The sequence below is a fragment of the Scylla paramamosain genome, chromosome 31, assembly GCF_035594125.1.
Source record: "Scylla paramamosain isolate STU-SP2022 chromosome 31, ASM3559412v1, whole genome shotgun sequence".
Taxonomy (NCBI): Eukaryota; Metazoa; Arthropoda; class Malacostraca; order Decapoda; family Portunidae; genus Scylla; species Scylla paramamosain.
The window spans coordinates 15,425,416-15,437,579 of record NC_087181.1 but is presented as its reverse complement, the minus strand read 5'-3'; the positions used below and the strand labels follow the sequence as shown (position 1 = coordinate 15,437,579).

Genomic DNA, 12,164 nt, shown 5'->3' with positions numbered 1-12,164 from the left:
AAACCCATTTAAGTTTCACCTGTTCTCTTAAATTAGCTGTAGTTGAGCTGCTTATATAAACACTCAAAATGTGGTACTGTTCTCTTAGATTGTCTAGTTGTCCACATAAACACCAGCACATGCAGCACCGTGTCTCCATTCTCATGTCAGAACATTGAACAAAGTCTATGCTGCAATTCTCCTGTGACAAGTTTGGAGTAACCCGTGACAAGCGTGACACAGACCTGCACAGTGGCGGTCTCTGTGCCTCTCGCTGCCTCCCGCTGGCTGGCCTTTCACCCCCACTAACTGTGCCTGTGTCTCCCTCTAGTGCGGTCGTCCCAAGCCCCCCCAGCTCCCCCCCCCAAGGGACCCCAGAACCACCCTCAGTGTGGGCCGAGCAAGGGCCAAATCCATGGTGGCCGGACTTCAGGATATTGGTAAGACTAAGGTTCCATTGTGTTTGTAGATACTCTTCAGCAGTGGTTTGTTTTATTTGCTATTATGAAATTTTCTTTGCATATGGCAAGTGTAGCAGAGAATGTCTTAATAAGTCAGTTTGCAAATTGTAAATTGAATGAGTTATGATGTCACAAGAGTGAGGTGATGTGGTGCTAATAGGGTCACAACATAGCACGACACACCCTGCAGAGAAACTGCCATGAGCCAGGATTGAACTTGCAGCCTTTTGGCCGTGGAGTGAGTGCTGTGCCCTGAGTCAGTCCTGTGTAGTGCAAGGAATGGGTGGAAGGAGGAAGAAAAGTCTTTTTTGCTCTTGATGGAACACAGTACTTATAGTTTCTTGAAAGAATTGGATGTCAAAAGTAAAGGAAGAAAGACCTGAGGTCCAATTTTGAAAATGTGATCTCCAGTTACATTCCTAAGCTATGATTTTTCCCCCTCTAGCATTGTTTCCTCATGAAATTTTGTTTGGGATAATTTAGGCGTCAGATAAGTATTAGTTAAATTTCTTGAGTTACCGCTGTATGCAGTAGCTGACAACATTCCATTTCTTTTGGTGCATACATCACTTTCTTTTTAAGTAATTGTTATTGAGAAAATATTATTATTAATGTAGAGTATTTTTGCATGTTACCTTTCTGTTGGACAAGCATTAGGGGAACATTTACGTCAGCCATATAATTTTTTGAGCACTTATGTTACAGCAGATTGAGATTACTTAATTTGTTCTGTGATTTTATTTTAGTGACAGCTTTTTTGCTGTATTGCCTAATTAAGTACTACTATAAAAACAGTTATTTAACAGTAAAATTCATAAGATTTGTGAATTGGTGTGAGATTATGAGAAAATGTCTTTGCTGAGTTGAATGAGTGTGCATGAAGACACAGCTGAGCATGAGCATGGAGCATTCAGCCATTCACCTGTTCATCTCCTCATGGAAATGGTGACTGGGAATAATAAATGCATGCATATTAAAATAATTTAAAACATTGAAAGTAAAATTATTCCTAAAGCAAGACAGCATAGATAAAGTTTTGTGTACTTTAAATCTAAGAAGCCCTGACAATTTGATAAGTAAGTTATTATTAGGTTAATTTGAATTTTATTCTTGGCAACACCTGTTTGGTAAAACTTGAACTAAAATTAGTACAAATACACAAAATGGTAGTATTGGTGGCTGAGAATGTTTTGATCAATGGAGCTTTAGCTAAAATCACTTTATTTAAAATAGTAAAGAGAATATAAATTGAATGAGTCTGGTTATTCAGCTGAGCATAAGAGAAGGAAGTGAGATGCTGATGTGAGGCAAGAGAAAGAGTAAACAGTTTCAGTGAGGCAGAAATCCTGCCTCAACATGAATCAAGAGTCATTATTGTCAGTATGAGGCAAATTAAATTTCCATTAAAGTAGGTGAAGGACATGCCTTAATCAGTGTAATGTGAGAGGAGTTGCGGCATCAAGAGGTGAGTCAGTGTAGTGGTTAAGACAGAGTGAGCCATGCATGTGGTATGTGATCCACCTCCTGGTGGGTGTGTCACTGACTGCTGCACTCTGCCCCTTAGAAGCCCTGGATGCCAGCATGCGAGAGAATGGGGATGTGATGTCCCGCTCTGCCGGAGAGCACTATGGGGTGGGGCTTTACGGCTCCCCCCAGGGCACCCCCTCCATGGGCACCCCAGTTGGCACTCCACCAGGCCCTAAAGTTGCATCCATTAAGGCGCGTCCAAGCTCGAAACGCATGACGGCAGCAGAGGTCGAGGATTTACTTCAGCACGGCAGCACCTCTCCCCCCACCAGCCCCTCCACGCGCCAGCCACAGGTGTATGCCAGCGTGGCCGAGATGAAGAAGGCAAAGGTGAGTCCAGCTCATCTGTGGTCCTCAGTTGTTCAAGGCAGTCTTAAGGGCAGGACACTAACCTGGCTTGAGGTTTGAGGAAGATAGATGAGTGTTGTTCAGAATGGGAAGGGTGGGTAAGTAAGGCACTGTGGCCCCAGCATGTGCCCCTCCTGATGCGTGTTCTGTGTGCCGCCTCTGTGGCTCCTTGTCCTCTCAGCCTTCCCTTGTTGTCCTGTCCCTTTCCACACCGGGATCTTGCCTCTTTTTTATTAAGGGATGGGAATCACTGCAGAGTTTAGTGTGTTCATATGAGCATATTGTAGTTTATTTTATAAGAATAGCCATAAGGAGTCACACTTGATTATCTGAAGACTTACACACACAAACCCCCTGCTACCAGGCTATGAAGTCCAGGCATGTGGGCAAGCTCGCACGCCTGCACAAGGTGTTCCACTCTACGCCAGACCTCAAGGCCGGGGCCACGGCAGCCCTGCCAGCCACCTCAGCAGAGGAGAAGCGAAAGTCCATTTCCCAGGAAGACTTGTTCATCCCGGCACTGAATGGCCAGGGATCACGACATTCCCTAGTCTGTCCGCCACGCCGCTCCTCCACCCTGGGGAGGAGTCCTGTTGGCGGGGGGTCTCTCGGGTCTAGGGACTCGTGGCCCAGCGGGGAGGATGATGAAGAGGAAGAGGAGGAGGAGGGGAGCAGTGATTCACCTAACCGCTCCCCAGGACCAATGGAGTACAGGATGCTGCGGCGCTCCCAGTCTGCCGTCAATGCCGCCATGCTGCGCCGTGCTGGCCTGCATCCCCCACCCACCCATCCCCCGCCCCCCCCACCCCTAGGCCAGTTGGTGAAGGTGGACATCAGCCGCTCCAAGAGTGACTACGCCACAGTGGGTGTGGCGCCCTCAACCCCTGACTCTGCTCCACTTTCCCCGGCCATCCAGTCCAGCTTCCGGCCGACAGACAGTGCCAAGCTGTATGCCTCCCCAGAGGAGGTGAAGGCCGTGGGATATCGCAGCCCAGACTCGGCTGGCCGCAAAGGTGCCAGCGTCAAGACCCGTTCACAAAGTTTACCACCTAGCACCTCCCGGCCCAGTGTGCAGCGCGGCTCCCCCGAGAGGGCTGCCCAGGCTGCCTACTCCGCCTCCTCCTACTCCACCTTCCGGGGCGAAGGCAGGGAGGGCAGCAGGAGTCAGGAGCCACTCACGCCGGTGGCCACAGCAGCTCCAAGCCGGCCCCCAGTGAGTGATGCTGTGACCTACGCCCGGCCAAAGAACAACCGCAGTGTGCAGGAGATGACCGAGGGCAGCTCACCCAGCCGGGTGTGTCCCCAGGGTGTCCGTGCTGCACCCCCCTCCACCCCCGCCCCTGACATCCCTGAGCCAGACTACAGCTCTGATGAACAGTCCTCTGCTGCCCTGTCACTGTCCCAGGATGACTCCAGGAAGACTAGGACCCTCAAGAAAAAGAAACAGACAGTGGCCTTCTCACCCAACTTGGTAACTGCAGCAGGGCCCCCCACACCACCTCAGCAGGATGCTGATGGGCCACACTATGCTGCCCCAGCCAGGAGCCCTGCACCTCTTGGGTCCCTTGGAAGCAATAACTTCAGGGATATGATTGCACAGAAGGCAGCTGAGAGACAAGCCAGGCAGGATGATGGACCTGAGGGCTCACAGTCTGCCACCTCCAGCCCAGCCAAGAGACTGAACAATGGGAATGGTAGTGGAGCACTTGGAGACGCCATCCAAGAGTCAGCCTTGTTCAACAGGCAACGAGAGAAGAGTTCCCCTGCCCCTCAGGGTGGCCGGCCAGCACCAGGCCCCAGTGAAGACCTCAAGACTGGCCGCATCATGAGGAATTCTAAGTCATGCCCCAGCGAGTTCCTGGAGGATGGTGATAACTCTTCCAGTGGTGTGAGTAGTGACCAGGATCCAGCTGAGGCTTACGTCACCGTCATCAACACTGAGTCGGACACCATTTCTGCCGCCCCGAGTGGCAATGGCAGCTCAGACAGGTTCCTTGGTCGCCAGGGATCACGCGATGATAGTTCAGAAGCCTCAGAGAGTTCTGATGAGGCCAGTGACCGCACATGGATCTTGACAAATGAGCGCAGTGGTGACCGGAGTGACTCAAGTCGTGACAGTGACTCCAATGGTGCTCGGCGCTCTGGCTCACTGACCCGCAATGCTGTGTCACTGGTCAAGCTGCCACCACCACAGGAGACCACAGAGGCTGACGTGGAGGGTGAGGCGACCAGGCAAGGTGACCAAGACACACTCAGCACAGTGTCCTCCCTTAGCAGCCTCTCCTCAGGGTCTGGGGGCAGTGCAGGGGAGCGAGAGAGGTCTCACCCACCTCTCATTCAGGCCCAGCACTCCCTGCCCTCAGCATCTCACCCACAGATGAGGGCCACCCTGCCCAGGACACCCACAGCTGTCTCTCGTGCTGCTTCAGCCCCACCACAGACCACCCACGGCATGAAGGGAATGATGGGAGGTTCTCTTGCTCGAGGTCGTCCCCGGGAACAGCTGTGGGGAGCTGAAGAAGCAGCAGGATTGCTGCGGGAGAAGAGTGCACCGCTGGCTTCCCGCACGCTGGACCGTTCATCCTACAAGGGTGCAGATGGTGGGGAGACAGAGTACGAGCGCAGCATTGAGGAGTCTCTGCAGCTGATTCGCATGCACATGGATTCCTTGAATGAGGTGAATACCCTGGCTGGGGTACCAGGGGCCGGGGGAGGCGGAGAAGTTGTGCTGGCACCCCCACCAGAGTTCTGTGACATGTCCCTGGCTGAGCATCAACAACCACGCAGAAACAAAACAGTGATTCACATCTCCAGTGACACCCAGGACCCACCTGTTAGTGTGGTGGGGCCATCCAGGCATCACCACCACCACCACCATCACCACCACTTACACCATCATCACCAACAGCAGCAACAGCAGCAGCAGCAACAGCAGCAGCAACTCCAGCAGCAGCAACTCCAGCAGCAACAACTCCAGCAGCAACAACAGCTGCAGCAGCAACAGGAGCTGGAGCAGGAACCTGAGGAAGACATGCCACAGTTCCGACACAAGACACTGACGGAATGGACTACAAAAGACACCACGGAGTGGCTGGAGAGCATCTTTATGCCCGAATACAAGGATTCCTTTGAGGAGCAAGACATCGATGGCAGAAAACTGATGGGACTGAACAATGACACTCTCATCAACCTGGGAGTGAGGCGTGTTGGACATAGGGTCAGTATGGAGAAGTCACTAAAGAGATACAAACCCACGGAACGCATTGATCTTTGATTCGAGAGTGCTTGGTAAGCCTCTCCCTTCAGTGAGGGTTGCCAAGAGGAGTGTCCGATGATCCCTTGTGCTGTTATTGGGCCGTTCATTTTTCATACTTAAGGTTAGTGGTGGATGTGTATGATTCTTGTGTTTGCTGTTTATAAACTACATCGATGAAGCCCTCAGGGTCCCAAGAATGATTTTTCCTGGAGACGTGTCCATTTTTTCATTCATTAATCTTCATGGTCATTTTCACCAGCCTTTCATTCTTCATTGAGTCATATTTGAATGTTGAGAAGCCATTGTGTACTAGGTGTAGTCTCTTTGCCTAAAAACGTCCAACTTGTGAATTCTTGAAACTCCAGACAATAACTGAAAAAAATTGTATTCCTAGTTTAAAGACAGTGATTTTGAATTTTCTCAAAATCTATTATGTAATTTATAATCACCAATAATTTAAAAAGCTATATGTGTCATCCTAATAATAATGTATAGAAACTTGGCTTTGAAGTGCAGACCAAACATAAGGCTATGAGGTGGTACAGTACACAGAGCATTCAGTTCCTATATCAATATTTTCCTAAGTGTCAAAGCAGAAAAAGGAACTCCAGCATTTTCATTTAGGATGCAGCTCATCAAAACTATCCATCACAAGTCTGAATTGGTATCACTGCGGAGGCCTGGCAGCCTGCTGAGTGCTGAGGGAACGACCGGCGAGAACAACCGAAGTGTATCCATCAATGTTTGTCTCCCTGCCGGTCCTCAAAATATCCTGCATGCTAGGTAGTCCTCATTATCCACTGTCGCCATTGCCAATTTTTATACCTGTAATATTTTATATATAAAAGTATATACTATATACATATATAATATATATATAATATATATATATAGAATTATGCACCAAGCTGTTTGAAGACGTGTCCTCGTGCTGGAGAAAGTGGGGAAGTGTTCTTAGCTCTGGAGAAGAAAACAAGTGCACAGACTATGTGTTTGTACAAAAAAGGTTGTTGATAGTGTACATATTACTGGATCATAAACCCTTCACTCAACACAGCAACATTGTGTATATACGTCTGGTTCTCTTTGCTAGTGACTCTTGTCCATTCTGTCTGCCAACTTTGTGTGTGCCAAATGCTTCATTGCTATGAGGTATGATCAAGAACTGAGTGAACCAAGAATCTGTGTGTCTGTGCCAAGAAGCATGTCAAATTTATACAAGTATTCATAAGTTTTTTCTATCATATTTGTGTTATTGACAGAATCATGCAGCTGCAGGATATGGTAATTTTAGTTTAAATGTCAAATAAGCAATAATATGATGATCCCCAGTATGGGCAGTCTATCTGTTATGCATTAAATATCTCAGACCTGGATAATTCTCATGAGCACTGCTATCCAAATTAAATTTAAGTTTTGATCATGGAATAAATCAAGTGTGAAGTGTGTTGTATTACATGTGCAGAATTTCCCCTGTGAGGGACGTTCCAGGTTTGAAAATAATTACTGCAATGTGACTGTGTTTGGCAGTGAAGAGTTGTGAGCACTTCAGAATTTCTGGGTGGCATCTGCAGTTTGTGTGGAACAGAAAGGAAGAGTGAGCAAAAGATAATAAAAAAAAGAGGAAGTCTGTTCTTTGTGTTAGCTCTGTCATGACCGGTGATGGAAGCTAACGAAACAGAAGCTAACGAAACAATGACTGAGGACTGAAGACAATGGCCAAGCTGATATTAGGGCAATTTTGAATAGTGAGTGAGCAGCCTTCTTTCTAAACACGTATATTGATAGGCTTATTCTGAACTTAATCACGTCAAAAGTTTTGGAATGGAGTAATTCAGTGTATCTATGGTTTTTACTACACAGAAATCCAAATTGTGAATAACCAGCATTAGTAGACCCAGCTACTTCCTAGGTTTATGAGCTGCGCATGTCAAAAATTCAAGCAGTGAAAACTCCCACAAGCTTGAGGTACAATAGGCTAACAGTTTTCCTATTCTCAAAAAAGTCATTACTGGGAGCGCGATAACTCCTTGGTTGGCTGCTGGCCGTGAACTGAATCAAACTTTTACCAATGCCAGCGCGTTAGGAGTGCCTAGAGCTAAAGTGCAGCATACTTCAGTCAACGCTTCCTTTAATTTCCCGTGATGATTGTGACAACATGAGCACTTGTAGCTGCCGCCTTGCCCGAGGCGCGCCACCCACTCACTGTCCCGCTCTCAGCCACACAGGAGCTAAATGGTGCTGACATTTACACAGACATTCATCCAACTTAACGTTACTGGCAGGTTTTGTTTATTTCTTGTGTTATGTTCAGTGAGAAACATGGATTTTGTTTATTTTGTATTTAGTGTTTATTTGTCGCCCTCCCGTGCGGGGAAGGAAGGCTGCGTGCCCTTCGCCCCTCTCTAGTCTGTCCGCTGTAGACTTCATTATTTCTAGGCGGATCTTTTCCTAATACAAAATTCTTTACAAGTTTTAATTATTTATCCAGAGATATGTATGTGCATCTGTGCTCAATAAAGTTTAATACTTTTAATGAGTAGCCTCTCTTATTGCACTTAATGTTATTTTTCTCCAGTAAATCATGTCTTTAGAACCTGCTGGGCTGGCTGGGCTGTGCATGATTACGCAGTCTAGGTAGACCATTTTCAGAAACTCTTTAGGCCGCACCTCTACATTAAAAGTCTCTAATTGAAACTACACGGTTTTTTATGAGTGTTTTTTGTGGCTCCACTGACGTATTACTAACTGAATTAATACCTAGAACCTAGCCTGAGTTCATATCATTGGGCTGTGAGGATAAATGAAGCTGCTTTATTATTTACACTTATTAACAGCATCCGGAAGTCATGTTTGTGAATGAGTGGTAGTTACAGCTGATAAGTATACAGTAGATGTAGGGATAGTTATTTCATACCTGTAATATTAACCAAGATTCATATTATTGGGCTGTGAAGATAAGTGGAGGAGTCGCTTTATTATCTACACTTATTAATAGATCCCAGAAGTCATGCTTGACAGTAAACAAATTTTTCAGCAATCAGGTGGCGCAGGCGACTCGCGCAAGTCTAATCGTTGCGGTGGTGGCAGGCGCGCTATGCACCTGCTGGCTTTGTGGTGTATTTGTCTCGATCTGCACCTGCTTGCCTTTTAGTGTATCTATCTTGTGTTCCCTTCCTTTTGAGGAATTGGAGGACTGGACTAGCGTGTGGTGGATTCAGAAGGTATGTGCGGGTGACATGGTAGAAATAACGAGGTATTAGTAAGGTTGATCCGGGTTACTCTGGTAATAGGTCATATATTTAGTTTGTTTTTATTGTAGTGAAGAATCGTGAGTTTTCCGTCGATGTAATGAAATTGGTATGAAGAAATTTTAAATGTCGCTCCATGTCAAGCAGTATTTAATCAAGAAAGTACGTAATTAGGTATTGACTTGGTATTAACTGTGTTTATGGGTGGGGGTGTGACTGTTGTTACCACACATTATATAATTTCTAAAGGAATGAGTTAGCAAAGAGATAAATGCTGTAGAACTTTAGATGTGGTATCAGCAGGACAAATCAGGTGAACATTTATTAGCACGCATTGAATGAGGTGTGAAGAAATGGGGAAGCAAAGATTGGAGTACTGTAAGGAGACTATGTGGGGCGAATTAGCAACGACTGAAGTATTGTTGGGAGACTTTTCATTATTGTTGGAAGACTTTTCATGTGGCATTAGCAAAACCGACCAATTAGATTACTGTTACCACGTACTGAATGAAAAAAAAAAAAAAAATGGGTTAGCCAAGACAAACACTAGGAAGGCTTTGCAGTATCACCTAGACAGACCATATGTATCTTTTATAAATTTATTACAAAAAATAAAAATAAATAAGTAGTAAAAAAAACTGAAGAAATACTAGGAAGTTTTCGATATGGTACAAAGAAGACTGATCAGGTAAACTATTGTTACCACTCTTTAAATCTATTCCAAAAGGATAAAGTTGTAAAGAGTGAAATACCGTTGGACAAATGTTAATGTATTATCTATGACTAAGCTTTCATTGCGCGTTTTCATGGGGGAGAGAAAGGATTAAGGTTATCTGCTAGTACGTGTACTTGAACTCTTCCCTCGTTGAGTTGCTTCTTAAGTATCTGTTCATTGGTTCTATATCCCTCGCTCCATCGCAGGACTTTTTCTCTGGTAACCACAGCAAATAATTCATCATTCATTGTTCTGATATTCCGACATTGTGTGATAGAAAGTCAACGAGCATTTTGTAGTCTTTCAATTTTATTTCCTCATCTATATTGTGGTAGGAAGCGGCACATTCTTACAGTAAAACGAGATAAATTCTGGACAGTGTGTGTGTGTGTGTATGTGTGTGTGTGTGTGTGTGTGTGTGTCAACTTTTCCCGGGAGTGAGTTAGAACAAGTCTGTGGTCAAAGGGAGCTGGCGTGAAGGAAAATGGTCCAGTTGTGAGATAGCTCCGCCAGATGTCCTTTTTATCGCCCCGCCTCCCCACGTGTTGCCGCCGCCCTGCCCCCGCGGCACCGCCACCCGCTGCCGCCCCTGGGGACAAAAATGAAGGTTACTCCCAGCCAATGCGCCGCCCTCAGATATGCAGCCATTCTTCCCTCTAGTTTGCATTTTACTATTTAACACTCTTTCTATATGATGCTAAAGGCAGTTTTCGCGTATTATGTATTGATGTGATGGTTTTAAGAGTTTATTTAGAGCGAGATGTGCGTGTTGTTATTGATTACTTTGATGTTTTGTTATTGATTGATGAGCTGTTGAAGAAAGGTGGTGAGAGTTGTAATGATTATATCATATTTTATATTCCCATTTTTTGAACTGATGTTAATGTAGAGAAGACGGTTTTTTGCTGTCGTTGAGAAAATAATAACCATCGAATGAATTAGCAAATGTTTATTTTATTATTATTATTATTATTATTATTTATTTATTTATTTTCTATTTAGAGAAAGATTGAATAGGTGAAGTAAGGAGGGAAGATTCAAGACACATCAGGATATTTTGTGTAATTATGCTCTCTCTCTCTCTCTCTCTCTCTCTCTCTCTCTCTCTCTCTCTCTCTCTCTCTCTCTCTCTCTCTCTCTCTCTCAAATCAAAGAAAACGTTCATAACTGCAAGCGTGCTGAGGTGTTGCTGTCCTGGGAGGGGAGGGAGGTTGTGATACCTTTGTAGGTCTTGTTGTGGTGAGGTGTTTGTTCCTCCTTTTCTACCTCTTGTTTTCTGTCTTCCTTCCTTTTTTTTTTATTCCCCTTTGTTTCTTCTTTCCCTTTTTTCTCTCTCCTCCTTTTCTTCTTTACTTCCTCTTTTTCCTGCTTCTCCATTATCATAATTCCCTTTCAAAAGTTATTATTATTATTATTATTATTATTATTATTATTACTATTATTATTATTATTATTCGCCATCTCACCTAAAAGCATATTTGTCTCCATCTTTAATTAATGGACCTGAAACAGCTTAAGTATCAGAAGTAGTAGTGTATAATGATAATAAAATAGTAATATATAATAGTATAATAGTAATATACAATAATAATAAAAAAATCGCTTATTTGTGTACGTATTTGTATTTATAGATAAATTAGTGACAATTTTAAATCGTATATTTCATTTAAAATTATTTGCACCGATTATTAGCTATAGTGATGAACACACACACACACACACACACACACAGAGAGAGAGAGAGAGAGAGAGAGAGAGAGAGAGAGAGAGAGAGAGAGAGAGAGAGAGAGAGAGAGAGAGAGAGAGAGAGAGAGAGAGAATTATGTGCTCAAGAAAAAAAAAAAAAGACAAAGCTTGTCATGTGCCATCGTGCCCTCAGCCAGTGGGCGACGTGACCCCCGCCGCCTCCGCCAGGCCCCACGGCGCCCACACCCCGCGATAACACTGATAACAGAGATTACCAGTGGGAGACTTGCACCACCCCTCACCACGCCTCTCTCTCTCTCTCTCTCTCTCTCTCTCTCTCTCTCTCTCTCTCTCTCTCTCTCTCTCTCTCTCTCTCATTCTATCTGTTTATATATCTGCCTCTCTCTCTCTCTCTCTGATCAGTTCGCACTGTTGTAATTACCGTTAGTATTTATTACCATTTAGTTGCTTTGAAGAGAACTTAACAAAATGAATAAGTTGAATTTGGACACACACAAACTTCACATCTCAGACTTCTGGACATATTCCTATGAACACGTCCCCTCTCTGTGAATATATAAGATTCCATTGCCTTGTGATAACGAAAAACAGAAGTAATTGCTGTTAATTATGTATCACTGGTTAGGTTAGGTTACACAAATATGGAAGAGGAAAAATGTCTTTGGGAAATGTCTACTGGAGGGTAAGGAAAGGAAAAAAAAAATGTTGTCAAGGAAAAAATGTCTTAAATACTTGTCCAGGAAGGAAATAAGAAAGAGAAACATGTTTGCACTATAAGAAGAGGGAAAGAAATGTTTAAGAGGGATAAATGTTGTCAAATAAGGAAAGGAAAAATGTCTACTGTAGAGGAATAGATGTCCAGGGAGGGTAATTTTTATTAATTAGGAAGGGAAAAACGTCTTGAAGGGAAAATATCCAAT

The 12,164-nt window shown here is 44.6% G+C and overlaps 1 protein-coding gene across 1 annotated transcript in view; it reads left to right on the top strand.

Moving 5' to 3' along the window:
• The window catches only part of LOC135088706 (SH3 and multiple ankyrin repeat domains protein 3-like), a 117,306-nt gene extending 109,199 nt beyond the window's left edge, over positions 1 to 8,107 (top strand). Inside the window, 3 exon segments of the mRNA XM_063983670.1 lie at positions 311 to 419; positions 2,005 to 2,297; positions 2,680 to 8,107. Coding sequence (XP_063839740.1) covers positions 311 to 419; positions 2,005 to 2,297; positions 2,680 to 5,589 — 3,312 coding nt within the window. The 3' untranslated portion in view covers positions 5,590 to 8,107.
• The last annotated feature ends 4,057 nt before the right edge of the window (positions 8,108 to 12,164 follow it).